Below are 20,709 nucleotides of genomic sequence, written 5' to 3' on the forward strand. Positions count from 1 at the left end.
TTAATGGAATGCTTACAGTCCCTTCAGCCGATGACCATAAAACTGAGCCAATTGACTCTGAATTGAATCTCTCCTGCACACACTGGTGGGCCTGTTCTGTAATAAACCAACATTAAACCAAGAATCGCTCGTGTCCTTACCTAACGCCGTTCTTGCTGGTGTGGCGTCTTTCTTAATCCAAAAGGACACCCAGGATAAGACAACTGTCAATATGCAGGGAATGTATGTCTGAATAGTGAAGTATCCCATCCTTCTCCTTAAGTCGAAGTATATAGTCATGATGACATAATCACCTGCAATAAAAAGGAAAAGACATTTGGAGTCATCAGCAAACTGTCTGTGAGCCCCATAGGGGACAGGGAATGTGTCCAATCTGATTCCCCTGCTTTTACATTAGCGCTTAGTACAGTCCTAACAAGTACTGTAAGGGATTATAAAGCAGTGTAGTAGTAGTAGCAGTAGGCGTGAGAGTAGTAATTCTAGTACTAGTAAGAGAAAAAGGAAGAGGCGGAGGAGAAAGAGGAGAAAGAAGAGGAGGTGAAGGCATTGAACAGCTACTGTGTACCATGTACTGCACTGTCAGGATGGCAGGGATACCAAAAGCTCAAGGCATGTTCTCCACCCTCAAGGAGTGTACAGACTAATGAGGAAGCAAGACATATAAATATTCACCAGCATGAGAATCAGAAAAAAATAATATTTTATATATTATATACGTACAACAATATACATATACACCTATATACATAACTTCTGTAGGTAGTGGCCTCATGAAAAGAGTGTGGGCATGGGGGTCGGAGGATCTGGGTTCTAATCTAGTCCCCCCGTGTACCTATTTTGTGACCTTGGGCATGTCACTTAAATTCTCTGTGCCTCAGTTCCCTCAATTTTAAAATGGGGGGTTCAGTGCCCTTCTCCCTCCTACTTAGACTATGAGCTCCATATTGGATGTAATTATCTTGTATCTACCCCAGAGCTTAGTACAGTGCTTGGCACATAGTAAGTGCTTAACAAATAGCACAAATAATAATAATCCATATGTAAGGGCAAGAGGAAGCTGAAGTATTGATGAGATGTAGGGTGCTGACACTTAGTAGGGAAGACTTCTTGGGGTAGGTGGTACTTTAGGAAGGTTTTGAAAGTGGGGAAGGCTGAAACCTAGTGGATTTTGGGTCAGGGAGACCACGATCCTGGGGAGAAGGTGACCAAGGGTTCAGAGGCAGGCAAGGCAAGTGTGGTATACCATTCTGTAAAAAAGTGCATGATTACTCAGTTCACACAGTGTGTATTTAAATCAGGGTTTCCCCCCACCGCTCTGGCTGCGGCCCCCAGCTAAAGACTCCTGAGATGAAACATTGCAATGGCAGGCTCAAACACGATTTTGTTTTTTCTCCTTCTCATTTAGTCAGTCATAGATCTGTGAAAAGTTAACCTGTTTTGAACTTGAACTTTCCCCCAACTGAGGTGGCACAGTAAAAGGACTCTCCGTTTCCTGGAACGGAGAGTTTGAGTCTTGACATGGTTTCAGGCCAGGCCTCAAGCATCCTTTAATCTCAAAGCTGAGTTTTCTATTCCCAGGAGCTGAAAATACACCAGGCAGGCCAAATAATGACTGGAGTATGTCGGACTTGCTTTCTTTAGGGACATAACAAGGCCTAGGGGACAGAAAGCAGGAATAGGAGACCGGGTTCTAATGTTCTGACTCCATCACTTGTAATAATAATAATAATGATAATAATAATAATAATGATGGTATTTGTTAAGCGCTTACTACGTGCTAAGCACTGTTCTAAGTGCTGGGGTGGATACAAGTTAATCAGGCTACCCCACTTGGGGCTCACAGTCTTGATCCCCATTTTACAGATGAGGTAACTGAGGCCCAGAAAAGTGAAGTGACTTGCCCAGTCACACAGCTGACAAGTGGTGGAGCCGGAATTAGAACCCACGATCTCTGACTCCGAAGCCCGTGCTCTTTCCATTAGGCCACACTGCTTATCTAAGCACTTGTCTGCTGCGTGACCCTGGGCAAGTCACTCAACTTCTCTACCTCAGTTTCCTCAGCTGTATAATGGGGATTAAGATTGTGTCTGATCTGATTCTACTGTTTCTACCCTAGTGCTTGACACACAGGAAGTGCCACAGTTATTCTTCTTATGTCTAAAATATCTCCTAGGCTGAACTGTAAGGCCAGGAGATGCAGCTTCCCATCCATGTTGGAGAAATTACGTATTCCAAGAATCCTGTTTGAAGATGTAAAGTCTTAAATGGGCTTCCATTTGTGCCAGAAGAATACCATATGGTCAGGGGTGAACGTAGACTCATTCTTACCTGTATACCCAGGCAGCATGGTAGTCACCAAAGAAAAAGCATGTGATGTCACACATGTTACCGGTATACTTGAGCTTTAGACTCTTCTCACCTGTTCACCCAAGTCCTGTGATGGTCACTGAAGGAGATGTCATGGAGATCATGCCAGGCATGGGACATTAAGTGATGGCATCGTGAGTTGGACAGAATTAACACGGGGCAAAAATGAGAAGCAGCATGGCTCAGTGGAAAGAGCCCGGGCTTTGGAGTCAGAGGTCATGGGTTCAAATCCCAGCTCTGCCAATTGTCAGCTGTGTGACTTTGGGCAAATCACTTAACTTCTCTGTGCCTCAGTTACCTCATCTGTAAAATGGGGATTAAGACTGTGAGCCCCCACGTGGGACAACCTGATCACCATGTAACCTCCTCAGCACTTAGAACAGTGCTTTGCACACACTTAGTGCTTAGTAAATGTCATTAAAAAATGGGATTGGGGTAGGGCATGTTGTTGGCAAGCACAAGAGGAGCTTGGGTGAGAATGGGGCTGGGACACCCAGTCTTTCCCCAGCCTCCCTCCAACCTGTCAAGCAGGTCCCAGGGGCCCATATCCGCTGCTATCTATCCCCCTGCCCCTGGAGAGGCCCTCTCCCCACAGCCCGATGGGACTCCCATAGTACCGAGGAGAAAGCGACCATAGTGGAGATGGAGCATCTTGGAGTTGGCAGGCCCGGCCCACTTGGAACTGAGGCTGGTGGGGCTTGGTGTGACTGAGGAAGAGGCGGCCAAGGACCAGGCTGTGGGTCTTGGGGCCATGGACTCTTAATCTGCTCACCTCTTTTCAGGGAGGCCTCCTGTCACCTCCTCCTTGGAACACAACTCCGGGCCCCATCTGGAAGGACCTATCCAGGGGATCCTTCTCCCTCTTCCTTTCCCACCTCAGCCTGTGGGGCCGGCAGTGGTGGGGAGTGGGATGGATAGCAGTTGACAGCATCCCTACCTGCCTGGAAGCATCCCAGTAGCTGGAGGTGGGGTTCAGTGGGGTTCAGAGACCAGGGAGGGGCTCAGAGTCTGAGCAGTAGGGCAGGTGTGAGGTGGTGGCTGAAGGACAGAGCTGGGCTAGGCCGGGCTGACCCAGGATGGGCCAGATCAGACCAGACCGGTGTGAAAGATGAGCAGAGGTGACGGCTGGCTACCGGACTGCTGCTCCAGCCTTGGCCCTCCGATGTGTGGGACTGGCATTGCCATGGCACAGTGCCACCCCACCATGCTGCCCCAGCGTCCCATCCCTGTAGTCCTGTCCACCTCTCCTGCAATTGCCCATTTTTGGCAAATCTCCCCAGTGGTACAGAACCCATAGGGGGAGAGGGAGATAATGATAAAAGCAATAATAATAATAATTGCGGTATTTGTTAAGTGCTTACTATGTGCCATACACTGTCCTAAGCATTGGGATGCATACACAATAATTAGGTTGGACACAGTCCCTGCCTCATATGGCCTGACTCAGTATTTTTATTATCAATAATTAATATGATTGTATTAATGAATTGTTTCACCATTTATGACGTGTCTAGCTCCATTTCCCTGCCCTACAATTATCTTCTTATATTGTGAACCCTTTAAGGGCCAGGGACCGTATCTAATTCTCACCTGTAATAATAATGATGGTATTTGTTAAGCACTTACTATGTGCCAAGCACTGTTCTAAGCACTGGGGAGGTTACAAGGTGATCAGGTTGTCCCACGGGGGGCTCACAGTCTTAATCCCCATTTTACAGATGAGGTAACTGAGGCACAGAGAAGTGAAGTGACTTGCCCAAAGTCACACAGTGGATAAGTGGTGGAGCCGGGATTTGAACCCATGACCCCAGACTCCAAAGCCCGTGCTCTTTCCACTGAGCCACGCTGCTTCTCTACTCGTTAGCTGTAATCTTCCCCAGCACTTAGTACACTTCTCTGCACATAGTAAGTGCTTAAAAAATACTATTACTCTTATTACCACCACTATTACTGCTACTGCCAGAGTGAAGCCACAGCGGGAGTCAGGCTCTATCTGCTTGATGTAGTTGTACTGGTTGTAGTGTCCGATCTTCCATCTGAATGCAATGTCTAGTTTTATTACTGAAACCCTATCAAACTCCTCAGCTATGACCCTTATACGAGATCAAATGGCAAAGCGAGAATACCCACAACTATGTCTTGAAATGCAGTCAGCTCACCAGCACTGAAGTACTGCTTATAGCAACATGGCTAATTTAGGTGAGAGATGAGTTAAGTGGATGAGAGCCGAATTTCCAAGAAGCTGAGTGGGGATTTAAAAATCCCCACTCAGGCTACAGGCTGTTAGATCTACAGGCTGTTAGACTGTAAGCTCCTTGAAGGCAGGGATAGTGTATACTAATCAATCAATCAGTTGTATTTATTGAGCACTTACTGGGTGCAGAGTACTGTACTAAGCACTTAGGAGAGTACAATATAAAAATATAATAGATATTTGTTAAGCACTTATTAGATGCCAGCCACTGTACTAAGCATCGGAGTGGATACAAGCAAATCAGGTAGGGCAAAGTCCCTGACCCACGTGGAACTCACAGTCTTAAACTCCATTTTACAGATGAGGTAACCGAGGCACAGAGAAGTTGAGTGACTTACCCAAGATCACACAGCAGACATGCGGCAGTGTGAGGATTAGAACCCAGGTCCTTCTGACGCCCAGGCCTGTGATCTTTCCACTAGGCCACACCATTATTCTCCACAAGTATTTGATAGCTGTTTTAAAGCTTCCAACTTTTAGTTTCAATTTTGACCTGGATTTCTTAATTCCAATTCATTGATTTATTCCAACTTTCTCCTCGACCACCTACAGCTATAACATTATACAGGTATAATATTTTAGGAGCAGAGTTGGAATGGATTTCTTAATTCAGGTCCTGATTGATAGTGATCCTTTATAATAATGATGGTATTTGTTAAGCACTTACATAAGTTCAATTTTTCTTCAAGGGATTAGGGTAGGATTTTGCATCCCTTGACCATCACTAAGAGACAGTTACTCATTCCCGCTTCCCTTCCTGCCTTTTCCTTCATTTTCCTGTTGCAATCTCCCTGGGAGCCAGGAATGTTCCACCAGTTTGTTTTGTACTTTTCAAGAGTTTACTACATTGAGATGCACTACTACTCTCCCCGTGATTCCTAAATTCTGGGCTCTAGATTCCAGATTGAAGAAGGTATCAGCACCCTCTGTAATTTAGGGTGGTTGAGACTGATGACATTGAATTTTACAGTACTGTGATATCAGAAAGTGAGTCCCCAGAGTGTTGCTATGGTAACTGAGGTTCTCTGGGGAAGACAAGAATTGTAGAGTAGATTGGCATTTGATTTAACCAGATGAAAATGTAAAGTGATTTCTGCCTGAAGGTGTGTGAAACATGAATCCTGAGAGTGCATTTTCTCAAGCAGATGATGTTAGGGCAGTTTCAGTCATCTGGAAGGGCAGTGGGGAAAAATCCGGAATAGTCCCCCTTCTCGACTGTAAAATCCCCCTCTAGACATAATGTCGGTGTGGACAGGAAACATGTCTATCAACTCTGTTGTATTATTCTTTCTCAAGCACTTAGCACAGTGAGTATTCAATAAATACCACTGATTGATGGATCGATCAATAGTAATCTTGCCTGTGGGATCCTCAGCTGGGAATTATGGAAGGTGGAGTGGGACAACTTTCCTGGAGATTGGGATTCATTTCAATCAATCAATCAATCGTATTTATTGAGCATTTACTGTGTGCAGAGCACTGTACTAAGAGCTTGGGAAGTACAGGCTGGCAACATGTAGAGACAGTCCCTACCCAACAGTGGGCTCACAGTCTAGAAGTCTATTTCCCCTCCTGCCTGTGGAACATGCTGCACTTTTTCCACTATCCTGAATCTTAGCCAGCCCCTAGACAAGGAGTTTCCAGGATCTATTTCTTATGAACAGTCCGGTTCGGTTTTGAAAACTTGGTTTGCGATTTCTAGAAAACTCCATTTTCTTGTTCATATCTGCACTGGTTAAGTGAACACAAGGCACTAACATAGCAGTGATTGGGTTTGTGCTGTACAGACAGCATTTTCAATTGTAGAACTCGGTTCCAACAATTCTGCCTCTTCTCCTGCCCTAGACGCTATGGTCCATGCATGCTTGAGGAATCATTTCTAATATCCTCTTGTGTATTCTTTCCAAGTGCTTAGTACAATGCTCTGCACACTGTAATCCTTTAATAAATACTACTACCACTACTTGTCTGATGCCTGACAATTTTGGCTTTTAATAATCATAATGGTGTTTGTTCTAAGCGCTGGGGTAGTTACGAGGTAATCAGGTTGTCCCATGTGGGGCTCACAGTCTTAATTCCCATTTTGCTGTTGAGGTAACTGTGGCACAGAGAAGTTAAGTGGATTTCCCAAGGTCACACAGCAGAGAAGTGGCAGAGTTGGGATTAGAACCCACATCCTCTGACTCCCAAGCCCGCATTCTTTCCACTAAGCCAGACTGCTCCTTTCCTGCTCCTTTCCCCACCTGCTGCCCCAGATGCCATCTTCAGAATCCACACTGTCCTGCAGCCAAATGAAGCAGAAAACCTGGAGCTGTTCTAACCTCCAATTTACCTGCTGCCAATCGAGTCAACTTCTGGATGCATCTGGAAGCGAATCAGAGAAAAAGATAGTCTGTCTTCACCGGCTCAAACTGATGAATTGGAGCCATACGAATTGACAGACTATCCTTTTCTCTGGTTTGCTCCCAGGTGTAAATCCTCTTAATAATAGCTGGTTTATGTTTGAGATGACACTATGTAAGTCACTTATGTCACTTACGTCAGCCTGGAAGTTCCGTAGAGCCTTTTCGCCCTGCTGTTAGGTTTGTTCCGTCTTACCCAGCCCACCAAACCAAACCATGAGCTAGTTGTGTGCTGAAGCCAAGGGAATCAACTTCTGTCATGTTCCAGGAAGTCAGGGCTTGGAAGCCACCAGAATACCATTTAGTCGATATTTCCCCTTGAGGCCACTAAATGGGCCTCTGGGAATGGGAAAAATTCACTTGCGTCGTGAAAAGAAAGAGCTCAACCCTAGGAAAATGTAAGATGGTGAGCCCCATGTGGGATACCCTGATTACCTTGTATCTACCCCAGCACTTAGAACAGTCCTCGGCACATATTAAGTGCTAAACAAATGCCACCATTATTATTACTATTTGTCAAATCCACCAAGATCCCAGACCTAAGAGTCAGATGACCTAATCCTCAAGCAGCCTCAATAACATTATGCATAAGTCTATTTAGTTTTACATCATCAAAGCCCCAAAGAATTTTGCCAATTTACTTTGTTCCCTTCCCAGTGTGTTACACTTCCAGGATAACTCCAGGGACAACCATATCAGCAATGACATGGGTTGTTCATTCATTCATTCAATCAATCAGTCTATCATATTTATTGAGCACTTTATTCTGAGAACTTGGGAAAATACAACAATAAACAGTGATATTCCCTACCCACAATGAGCTTAGGTGGGCCATGAGTGATGCGTGGGGGTGCCTAGGAAAGCATGAGTGATGGATGGTCCTGAGATAACAGATCAGAAGCAGTGTACCTAATGGTCAGAGCATGGGCCTTGGATTCACAAGACCAGATTCTAATTCTAGTTCTCTCACTTCTTTGCGGAGTAACCTTGAGTAAATCACTTAACTTCTCTCTGCCTCAGTTTCCTCATCTGTAAAATGTGGATTCAATATCTGTTCTCTGTCCCTCTTGTACTCTGAGCCGCATATGGGACCAGGACTTTTCCTCATCTGTTTGTCTTGGGGAAAATAGGTATATTATCCCCATTTTAGAAATGAGGTAGCTAATACCCAGAGAAATGAAATGACTTGCCCAAGGGCACGCAGCGGGCAAGTGGCAGACCTGGGACTGGAACTCAGGTCATCTGACTCTTAGGTCCGGGATCTTGGTGGATTTGATGGATAATAACAATGATACTAATGATGGTATTTGTTGGATAATAACAATAATACTAATGATGGTATTTGTTTAGCACTTACTATGTGCCAAGGACTGTTCTAAGTGCTGGGGTAGATACAGGGTAATCAGGTTATCCCACGTGGTCAGGAAGACAGGGGACAGGATTAGGTTCTGGGTGTGGGGAGGGCTCTGGGGAGAAGAGCAGTATGAGGAGGGGTAGGGGAAGTACTTAACTCAACATTGTGAGCAGTGTAGTGAAAATAAATATGCTGCAACATAGCTCCAAGAAGCTACATTGCTGGGTCTCCTTACCCAGAGTTCTACTGAAGGTGCAGCATGGCCTAGTGGAAAGAATGTAGGCCCAAGGGCCTGGGTTCTAATTCTGCCTCTGCTACTTACCTGCTGTGTGACCTCAGACAAATCACTTGACTTTTCTGTGCCTCAGTTTCCTCATCAGTAAAATGGGGGTTAATTCTTGTTTGCCTTCTCTGGAAGATTAATGCTGCCCTAGTGAAAAAATCATGGACCTATATAACATGGGCTCAGGTTCCTCAACTAAGAAAAGGGGACAGTAATATCTACCTCCCATGGATGTTATGAGAACATGAGGTAATTGATGTGAAAAGGATTTGGAAAAATGAAACCTTTATAAATATAGATATAATTGTTATTAATATTATTCTTATACTAGACTCTAGACTGGACAGGGAACATGTCTGCTAACTCTATTGTATTGTACTCTCCCAAGTACTTAGTATTGTGCTTTGCACAAGTAAATGCTCAATAAATATCATTGATTGATTGATTATTATTATCATTGCTGTTGTAAGTCAATCAATTTAAGTTACTGAGCTTCTAATGGAAGCAGACCACTGAACTAAATACTTAGGAGAGTACAACTGAAGCAAAAGACATGATTTCTGACTTCAAGGCACTTGAGGGAGGAAGACCGAGACAATTTACAGATAGGAGAAAGAAAAGAATGGAAAATGGACACAGGATTAATTGAGTGCTTAAAAAGTAGCTCATGCAAATCGTAATGATTTGCGGAATGCCCAAATATGTTATGTTTGGCTGGGAGTACAGAGGTTGCACAAAAGTACCGAGGGACTTGGTGGGAGGTAAGAACCTGGGGAGGTCTGGGGAGAAGAGGAATTAATTGAAGGAAACCTCTTGGAAGAGGAAGGATTTTTTAGGAGGGTTTGGAGGGACCAGGGAGTTCCAGTCGGGGGAAGGCTGTGAGCAAGGGCTGGGAGCCCAGAAAGTTGAGAACAAGTTATGAGGGAGTTAGCTTGACAGAAGTGAAGAAAGCAAGCTGGAGTGGAAGGTGAAGAGAAAGGCGATAAACAACAGAGAGTTGAAGGAGGGCCGATGGTCTCTCATATCTGCCTCTCCCGCTCTCATGAGCTTTGTAGCTCAATCGTTCCTCTCCACCCAAGGTGATCAATCACTTCCTGTGGTTGACTCTGTGGCCTCCAGTCTTCTTCTCCCCACGTTGTCACCTGCCCCAAAGCCCCTCAGTACTTTTGTGTTATTCTGTGATGCCCCTGTGGGACAGGAACTGTTCCTACCCCAGCAGTGTTAACTGTGCTTGCCACATCCAAACTGCTATCAAACTGATCCAAGATCTCTTGTGCAACCCACATATTTAATCTGTTACCATATCCTCTCAGCTCAACCTTCACAACATCAGTAAAACCTGCCCTTTCCTTTCCATCCAAACTGCTCTCATATCAATCCAAGCACTTATAATAATAATAATGATGGCATCTGTTAAGCGCTTACTATGTGCAAAGAACTGTTCTAAGTGCTGGGGAGATACAAGGTAATCAGGTTGTCCCACGAGGGGCTCTCAGTCTTAATCCTCATTTTACAGTTGAGGTAACTGAGGCCCAGAGAAGTGAAGTGACTTGCCCAAAGTCACCCAGCTGACAATTGGCGGAGCCGGAATTTGAACCCATTACCTCTGACTCCAAGGCCCGTGCGCTTTCCACTGAGCCATGCTGCTTCTCAGTCCTTATCCACTTATCCAGTCCTGCCTTGATTACTACAACAGCCACCATACTGACTTCCCTTTTTCACGTCTCTACAGCCCCTTCTTCACTCCATTTTTCTACAGAAATATTCAGTCCAGGTTTCCCCACTCAAAAACCTCCAGGGATTGCCCATCCCACTCTGTATCAAGCAGAAACTCCCTAACACCAGCTTTAAAACACTTAATCATCTTGCCCCCTCCTACCTTACTTCCCTGATTTCTTACTACAACCCAGCCTCTAATGGCAACCTACTCACTGACTGTATGTCAACCTCGACTATCTCGCCATTGTCCTGCCTCTGGCTTGGAACACCCTCCCTCTTCGTAAGAGACAGACAATCAGTGTTCCCACTTTCAAAGTCTTATTCATGCCATATCTCCTTCAAGAGGCCTTCTCTGACTAGGCTTTCAATTCTTCTTCTCCCAGTCCCTTCTGCATCACCCTTGCACTTGGATTTGCTCCCTTTATTCATCCCCTCCCTCATTTCCACAGCGCCTATGTACATATCTATAATTTATTCCCCCTCTAGACTGTAAGCTCATATGGGCAGGGAACTTGTGAACCACTCTGCTATGTTACACTCTCCCAAGTGCTTAATAGAGTGCTATGCACATGATAAGTGCAATGCTTGGCACACAGTAGATGCCAGGCCATCACTTTTGCCACCTTCAAAGCCCTATTAAGGTCATATCCTCCAAGAGGCCTTCTCTGATTAAACCCTTTTTTCCCCAGCTCTCTCTCCCTTCTGCCTTGTCTTTGTACTCGAATCTGTGACCTTGGGGCATTTGATATTCACCCCATCCTGAGTCCCACAACACTTCTGTGCATTATCATTATTATGATTATTATCATTAAGTGTCATCGAGTTGTTTCCGATTCATAGCGATTCCATGGATATACTTTCTCCAGAACGTCCTGTCCTCTGCCATAACCCGCAATCTTTCTAACGGTGCTTCCGTTATCTTTGTTGTAGTCTCTATCCACCTAGCTCCTGGTCTGCCTCTTCCACCTTTTCCCTGGACTTTTCCTCGCATTAGTGTCTTCTCCAGAGAATTAGTCCTCCTGATTATGTGTCCAAAATATGCTAATCTAAATCAAGTCATAAGGCCTTCCGAAGACCACTGTGGCTTAATTTGCTCCAAAATCCATTTGTTTGTTTTCAGGAAGTCCATGGTATTCCCCAAAGCCTTCTCCAACACCACATTTCAAAAGAATCGATGTTTTTTCACTGTCCAGCTTTCAGATCCATATATTGTCACTGGAAACACCATAAAATTGACCATTTGTATTTTTGTGGCAATTGTGACATCAGCACATTTTTTGACTTTTTCTAGGCTCCTCAAAGCAAGTCTTCCCAGCATTAGTCTTTGGTGAATTTCTTGACAAGTTCCTTCATAATTGATGACTGATCCCAGGAGAGAAAAGTAGTCAACTATTTCAATCTTCTCTCCTTCCTCTTGTATTAAAACTTCCAGTCATCAAGATCTTTGTTTTCTTGACATTCAAATGTAGGCCCATCTTTTTTGCTCTGTTTCTTAACTTTTAATAATAAGCCTTCAGATCTTCTTCACTTTCTGCTAGTCGGGTAGTATCATCAGCATAATGAAGGTTGTTTATATTCTTTCCTCCAATATTTACTCCCCATTAGTTCTCATCCAATCTGGCTTCTCTCATTATGTATTCAGTACAAAGGACGAACAGATAAGACGATAAGCTACATCCTTGTCTTGCCACCTTACTAATGGGAAACCAATCTGTTTCTCCATATTCTGTTCTTATTGAAGACTCCTCTTCGGCATACAGACTCCATATTAATGCAATTAATGGTCCGGCATGCCCATTTTCCTTAATGTGCTCCAGAGTTTCACGTGGTATATGCTACATATTATAATTAATTTATTTATATTTATGTTTGTCTCCCTCTCTAGACTGTAAGTTAATTGTGGGTAGGGAACCTGTCTGCCAACTCTATTGTATTTTACTCTCTTAGTGCTTAGTACATTGTTCTGCACAAAGATATCCCTCGATAATGCCATTGATGATGATTATGATGGTAGTAAGTGCTTAATAAATGCCATAATAAATGAATAAGTGCTCAAGTCACTCTTTCAACCTTAAAGATTCTCCCTCCTCAGTTCTGCTGAATCCCCTTCCCTCCTCTCCTTTGTGCTTCATCTAAAAGCTCACCTCCATTGAGACACCTCCCCAGACTAACCTGACTACTCTTTACCCTCTGCCCATTTATAGAGAAGCAGTGTGGCTCAGTGGAAAGAGCATGGGCTTGGGAGTCAGAGGTCAGGAGTTCAAATCCTGACTCTGCCGCATGTCAGCTGTGTGACTCTGGGCAAGTCACTTCATTTCTCTGGGCCTCAGATCCCTCATCTGTAAAATGGGGATGAAGACTGTGAGCCCCATGTGGACAATGCTCCCTAGAGCTTAGAACAGTGCTTTACACATAGTAAGTGCTTCACAAATGCCATTATTATTATTTATCCCAATCGTTTAGCCAATTTAGCACCCATATACACATCTGTCCCCTTTGTCAATCTTTCTCTTCAAAATTCTTCCAACCCAACAAATTGTGTTTTCGTGTCCACTGTCCGATTCTCTCCCCACTGAACTGTCAGCTCACCAAGCGCCAGAATTTGCCTTTTTGCCTTTTTAAAGTTCTATGTGCTTATGCCACAATTTGATCTAGAGTACCTTCAGTAACACTACTGAAGATGATGAAAATCATTTGAAGGCTTGAAAGATTAGACAAAGGGGTCAAAACTGACTTGTGATGCTAGTGAATTCAAGCAGAGGTATTTATGGCTGCCTGGGAGAGAATGATATAATAGGGTAGGTAGACATGATCCCTGGAATCAAGGAGTTTATAATTTAATGGGGACTATAGATATTAAGATAAATTCCAGGGGTATCAAAATGCTTAAGGGGTACACACACACCCAAGTGCATTGGCAATTCATTCATTCATTCATTCAATTGTATTTATTGAGCACTTACTGTGTGCAGAGCACTGTACTAAGCGCTTGGGAAGTACAAGTTGGCAACATATAGAGACAGTCCCTACCCAACAGCGGGCTCACAGTCTAGAAGAAGTCTAGAAGGCAATGGAAAGGGGAGGGAAGGGAGGGAGGAATGAGGCCTTAATCAGGGAAGACCTCTTGAAGGAGATAAAACTTTAAGAGGATTTGGAAAGTGGGGAGAATGGTGGGCTGTTGGATATCATGGGAGAGGGAGTTCCCGACACAAGGATGTGGGTGAGGGGTTATTCATTCATTCATTCATTTAATCGTATTTATTGAGTGCTTACTGTGTGCACAGCACTGTACTAAGCGCTTGGGAAGTACAAGTTGGCAACAAGTTGGTTAGTGGTGAGAGAGATGAGATCAAGATATTGAAAATGGGTTTGGTGTTAGAGTTGTGGAGTGTGCAGAACTGGATTGCAGTAGGAGATCAGCCAGGTTATGTAAGAGGGAAAGAGTTACCTTTCCATCAGTGGGAAGGGCACTACTGTGGGTTGTGGACAGCAATACTGCTGTACACCAAATGGAAAACAATGGACACCTTCTAATTTAGCTTCCTCTAGAAATTTTGTCACCCTCCTTGCGTGGAACCTACTTAATGTGGCATTTAAACGACCTCTGTGATTTGGGTTTCTGTCAATTTTTTGGTGCCTTTGAAGGAGTTAAATCAGTTGAACAGATTTATTCAGATGTGAAATTTGGCTAAGTCCCAGCATCAGAGTCAATTGGGGGTCAAATAAAAATGAGAAAAGGGAGAAAGGTTATGGTGTTGATGGAGAAAATGTCAAGGGATCAGAAATTTAACTAATTTTTCTGCTCAAATACTGCTATTCAAAGAAGTATTTCATTTAAATGAAATTAACTTGACAAGTAATTAGTCTAAGACATGATCTAATTGTGGTTGGAGTTTGAAAAATAAGGCATTTAAATATTCAAGTTCTTGGGCTTTAGAAGGTATTTATAGCAGCACAGAGATGCAGGGAGTGTTTTCATGAGATTTGGTTAATGAGACTTTCCTTTTGACCTCTTTGTATTCCGTCACTGGCAGCTTGTGGCCTCATCTCTTAATTATTTCCTCATTAATTATTCCTCATCGACGTACCCTCCAAACTTGGGCCCAGTGTGATGCGAGAGATTTAATGGAAACTGAACGAGAAAATTGGTGCCTCTTCTCCAGTACAAGTTGGGGAGGGCACTTCTAATAGCCCCAATTTCCTTTTTCATTCCAAGTAGGAACAGGATTTAGCATCCTTTCTCACTGGCTGCCATCGCTAAAGAGATCAATTTGTCTTGAAACTTTACCCAGGTGATAGAGCCATTTAAAATGATCAGGGACAAGAGCTAGAATTCAGCACCTGAATCCCTTTGCCTTTATTTCCAATCACAGCCACTCCCAGCCAACCACTGGGCTCTAAATTTCCCAGGGACACGCACCATTACCCAGAGCCAAAGTTCGCCAGTGAGCTTCTCCTCAGGGCAGAAACAGGACTTTTTTTTGATGGCATTTATTAAGTGCTTACTATGTGCCAAGCAAGACAAGATGTCCAGAGAGGATGTAGGAGCTGGAGGAATCATGAGAGATCCACCGTCTTGATACTGTGGGTAAGCTTGGATTTTGAAGTCACTAATCCTAAGGAAATCAATTGTTCTGGGGGGCTAAAAGTCATCCCTAAACTTCATATAAATTTCAGAGCAATGTGGCAGTAGAGTGCTCTGAACACAGTAATTGCTCACTAAATACCCTTAATTGATTGATATAGCAGGAGAAAGACTGATAAGGATGATGAATGGCAACGTTTAAGTCACTGTCACAAGAACCAAATTACCCATTCAGAAAAAGGGAAATGAATACAACTATAGCAAAGGGTCTAAATAAACCTCTCCTAATCTGAAAATGGGATGTTGTAAATTGAAAGGTAGAACAGAGGATGCCATGAGTTTGTTTTGGTGATAATGAGAGAATTTGGTGGTTATTTAATCTAAAACCTACTTAAGGATAAAGGTTGGAATTGCATGGAGCACTTCGGCACTTAGACGATTCATGACTCTGAGAACTTAGTCATACTTTCCATCTTAACTTCCTCTATTAGAAACAGGGCCTGTCTTCATTCATTTTTTACAGTCACTCTGCAAGAAGAACCAATTTCCTTGCTTGCCAGTGTTTCTTTTCTCATTCAAGCCCTTCAGATACACTCAAACAGACTCATAATACGATAGCATCTTTTTTTATCAATGAAAAGCGTATGAAAGGCCAAACTCTTAAAAAAAATCATCTGTCCATGAATTACAACCTGACCAGGCAAAACAGATTCCATTTCTGTTCCATAATAGCTGAATGCTAATCTCAACAGACTCTCAAAGTTGAAAAGATTCTAAGAAGATCATAAAGGGTAGGATTTGTGTTTGACCAACTGTCAGTCTCCTGTGTAACCACAGACTACAGCTTCCCCTTGTTTATTTTTTTATATTTATAATGGCATTTGTTAAGCGCTTACTATGTGCAAAGCACTGTTCTAAGTGCAGGGGTGTGGGGGGGAGATACAAGGTGATCAGGTTATCCCATGTGGGGCTCACAGTCTTCATCCCCATTTTACAGATGAGGTGCCTGAGGCTCAGAGAAGTTGAGTGATTTGCCCAAGGTCACATAGCAGACATGTGGCAGAGCCGGGATTAGAACCCGCGATCTCTGACTCCCAAGCCCGTGCTTTTTCCACCGAGCCACGCTGCTTCTTGTTCCACCTCCTCCAGCACCCAAAATTCCACCTCCTTCAACAAGCTTTTTTTTAACTCCAAGACTCTGTCATAGCAATACAACAGCCATATCTACCATTTAGGTATATATACACATTATAGATAAATACCATAATAATAATGATGGCATTTGTTAAGCATTTACTAAGTGCCAGGCACTGTACTAAGCACTGGGGTGGGTACAAGCAAATCAAGTTGGACACATTCATTGTCCCACGTGGGGCTCACAGTCTCAATTCCCATTTTACAGATGAGGTAACTGAGGCACAGAGAAGTGAAGTGACTTGCCCATGGTCACACAGCAGACAAGTGGCAGAGCCTAGATTAGAACCCATGACCTTCTGACACTCTGGTCTGTGCTCTATCCACTACTCCATGCTGCTTCTCTATCTACAGATATAATAATCAATTTTACAGTCAATTATTTAGATCATTTACAAATATTCTAATGTTGACTTTCCCCTTACAATGTAAACTCCTTATAAAGAGGGAACATGTCTGTTGTAGTTTTCTAAGAATTATGTATTACACTCAGGTGCTCAATCCCCTTTCAGGGTCACACGTGGAGCGTTTCCAGTCCTCTACCAGTTTCGACTAAGGAAAGAAGAGTCAAGCAGAGGAATATCCATTCCGTTCCTAGCTTGGGCCTAGTTACCTTATGGATGAGGTAACTGAGTCAGTCAGTCGTATTTATTTATGGAGCAGGATTAGAATCTTGGTCCTTCTGACTCCCAGGCTTGTGTTCTAACCATTAGCCCATGATGTTTCTTCTGCTCTATCTCTTCTTAAGCAGTATTGCCTGGTGGATAGAGCATGGGAATCAGTTGACCTGGGTTCTAATCCTGCTCTGTCACTTGCCTGCTGGGCGGCCTTGAGTATGGTGTTCAATTGTGTTTAGTGCAGGATATAAACCTCTATATTTGAGATCCACATCCAACTGTCACGCACACTAATGTTTTCCTATTTCCTCATAAAAGGAAGCAGCATGGCTCAGTGGATAGAGCACGGGCTTTGGAGTCAGAGGTCAGGGGTTCAAATCCCAGCTCCGCCAATTGTCAGCTGTGTGACTTTGGGCAAGTCACCTAACTTCTCTGTGCCTCAGTTCTCTCATCTGTAAAATGGAGATTAAGATTGTGAGCCCCCCATGGGACAACCTGATCACCTTGTAACCTCCCCAGCACTTAGAACAGTGCTTTGCACATAGTAAGTGCTTAATAAATGCCATTATTAAAAGGTAAACACTTTGAACAATTTTATTGAATATACAATAATGAACTGACAAAAATGTAAGAGTGAGTTTTCCTTCTAATAATAATAATGATGGCATTTATTAAGCGCTTACTATGTGCAAAGCACTGTTCTATATGCTGGGGAGGTTACAAGGTGATCAGGTTGTCCCACAGGGGGCTCACAGTCTTAATCTCCCTTTTCCAGATGAGGGAACTAAGGCACAGAGAAGTTAAGTGCCTTGCCCAAAGTCACACAGCTGACAAGTGGCGGAGCCAGGATTTGAACCCATGATCTCTGACTCCAGAGCCCAGGCTCTTTCCATTGACCCACGCTGCTTTTCCCCATTCCTTTCAATACTTTTATCAAAGGCATTACCAAGTGATGCATTTTTAGGGTCGAGAGTAAATATCATTTTTGTTGATTAGTAAAATCTCCTATACACTTTATTTCCCCAAGGAGAAGCCTTGCTCTGTGGACATTCATTTTCAGACTCCTTCTGCCATTCCACCTAAAAGCCTTTGAATCTTGTTGCCCACAATGTCAGTGACCAAAGAACGTAGTCCAGATATTTTGCAGAATTTACTGGACAACACCTGAAGTTGAGCCCCTCTATTTTGATATCTTCAATAAATCGATCAATCTAACAGTAGTAGTAGCTGAGCACCTACATTGTGCCAAACACCATATTCAGCTCTTGGAAAAGTTCAATGGAGATAAATATCATTCAGTTTTCAAGAGACAAACCGAGGAGGAAGGCAGGCAGACCCAGAATATTTACAAATTGTGGCAATAGGGGGAAAAGTGAAGCTCTAACTGGTAATAGCACGAGTGTTGATGATGATGATGGAATTTCCAGTCCAAAATTACTGCTGGTTCTGTCCACTCACAGAGATTTTAGGATTGAGAATCCGAATAAAGGAACTGACCACTGTCTGAATCCTTCCCAGGCTGGAATGGGACTTCAGGGCCCCCACGGGTTGGGACAGCTACTCTCCTGCATGGTGTAGGGGAAGCAGTGGAGGGTCTGAACTGTTGTGGCTATCTGAACTTAATCAAATCCTTTACTTTCCCTGATGAGAGATTCAGGTATCTTAATGGGGCAGTTCCACAGTTGGCCATTGAGTCCATGCCTCTTTGTCCAGCACTTCCCCTGTGACTCCACATACCTTATCCTTAGGCCCAGAGACCTAACACTACAATCGTGCCCCCAGTAACTTGTCTTTGGGGAGCAAAGCCAGCAGGGAACCAAGGGTTCTGGGTTTCCAGTCCCCAAGGGATAAAAAGTCCAATCAATTTGGTCTGGTAGCAGCTGGCCCTCTGCACTGAGTCTTTGAAGAAATGTTACAAGGTTAAAGAGAAATGTTAGCAAGAAATGTTGCAAGGTTTACATATCTAATGTCTCTAGACAGAACCTTTATGGACGTCACTTTCCTGGGGGTGCAGTCTGCTTCTTCCATCTGACTCATCATCCATTCTTCCTCTCTGCTCATCTTCTCATGGGGGACTTGGTCTGTCCACTGCCATCACACAGATCTTTCAGAGTGTTGATAGTCTTGTCACGAACCCACTGTTGTTGTTTTTCTTCCGCTTGTGCTTGCCACACTCAGAGAAGTTTGAGACATCACAGGGTCTCAGCAAGGGTCCTTGATTGGTTTTTAATTTCTTCAATATGGGGGGTTTTAAGTTAAATTGATTCTGATGACCATAGCTTATCCGCTCTGCCGCTGCCTCCCCATTTTTGAATAATAAAGAAAGACTTTCATTCATGTAAATCAAATGAAGAACATGTGTGTCTCTGAAAAAAATGCATCTTGAGCTGGGAGAGTAGTCGAGCACTTAGAAAAAAGGGTCCCAGGCGCACACAGTGAAATGGCTCTATTCCATTATTTATGCTCTATCTAAATTTGGGTTAATAATTTGGAGAGGTAGGGGATCTAACTGGAGGGGGGCATTACTCAGAATAAGTTGGTCTTCCCACGCTTGAATCTGGGGATGGAAAATAGGACATTTTGATATGAGCCCAGGTGGGGCTTTTAATAGTGAAAATTGAGTCATCCTCTTAGACCCTGGACTATGGTTTATGTTCAGACTAACAATACATATACTAACAATAGCATTATGCTAATTGACCTCTCAGAAGTAGAATTTATTACTACTATGTTTAGTAATTAATGTGAATAATGCAATGTATGTCATGAATGTGTCTGTGGTCTAAAAGAAGACACTCAATAATCTAAGAATCCCTTTCATTTTATCATTCATTACTGGCCATTTTTCTGACAAAACCCTGAAATGTAGTTGTAAGAATAGAGTAGCAAAAGAAGTGATAGCAGTAGTAATATTGGTAGCAATAGTAGTGGTAGTAATTACAATAATTAACAATTATGGTATTTAAGTGCTTACTATGTGCCGAGCACTGTTCTAAGCACTGGGGTAGATATAAGGTAATCAGGTTGTCCCACGTGAGGCTCACAGTCTTAATCCCCATTTTACAGATGAGGGAACTGAAGCACAGAGAAGTTAAATGACTTGCCCAAGGTCACACAGCAGACAAGTGATGCAGTAGTCATGTTGGGATAGGACAAGTGCTTGGATCAGCATAGTAGGAGTTTGGATGGAGAGGAAAGGACAGATTTTAGTGATGTCAACTCAGAACTAGGCTAGACTGTGTACCAAATACAAGAAAGGGTCAGGGAGAAACACTGAGACATGTATTTTGTCATTACTTTTACATGGACACTGTCAACAGATCAGGGCTCTAGGTTTGTATAAGCAAATTCAACTCTCCTGTTGAAATCACTGAGATCCTCAGACTATCTCTGTCATTAGGCTGATTTACTTAGCGTTGAAGAGACCCTTACAGATTTGTTCTCCATCACTCCATCATGAATTTATGCTATGAGAAAATGTACTGTAGACCGTGTACAACCCGATTTGCTTGTATCCACCCTGGCACTTAGCACAGTGCCTGGCACGTAGTAAGCACTTAAATACCACCATTATTATCGGTTTTTATTATTAGCGTTGAAGTGACCCTGACTGATATGATCCCCATCACTGTAGACGGATTGGTAGAGCCAGTCATGTTCCTATGCAATGACTCATGAATGCAATGACAGATTAGGTATTGGTAAGGGCTGCAAATCCATTAGGAAACTCTAACTCAACAGGTTTATCGGTTTATTATTCCACCTATTATTGCAGTTATTTCTTTTGGTTTATTTTTGTTACTAGCTTTTATGGTATCTGTTAAATATGTATTATGCATAAAGCACTGTTCAAAGCAATGGGTAGGTACAAGTTGATTAGGCCAGACACGGGGCTTAAGGTCTAAGTAGGAGGAAGGACAGGTTTTTAATCTCC

At 43.3% G+C, this 20,709-nt stretch overlaps 1 protein-coding gene across 3 annotated transcripts in view; it reads right to left on the reverse strand.

Annotated features, from left to right (window-relative positions):
• The window catches only part of GABRG3 (gamma-aminobutyric acid type A receptor subunit gamma3), a 423,309-nt gene that overhangs the window by 23,596 nt on the left and 379,004 nt on the right, over positions 1-20,709 (reverse strand). For all 3 annotated transcript variants that reach the window (XM_038760361.1, XM_038760363.1, XM_038760362.1), the window contains exon 7: positions 141-293. In XM_038760361.1, the coding sequence (XP_038616289.1) occupies positions 141-293 (153 nt within the window). The remainder of the gene's footprint in view (positions 1-140; positions 294-20,709) is intronic.

The sequence above is a fragment of the Tachyglossus aculeatus genome, chromosome 18 (genome assembly GCF_015852505.1).
Source record: "Tachyglossus aculeatus isolate mTacAcu1 chromosome 18, mTacAcu1.pri, whole genome shotgun sequence".
Classification (NCBI taxonomy): domain Eukaryota; kingdom Metazoa; phylum Chordata; class Mammalia; order Monotremata; family Tachyglossidae; genus Tachyglossus; species Tachyglossus aculeatus.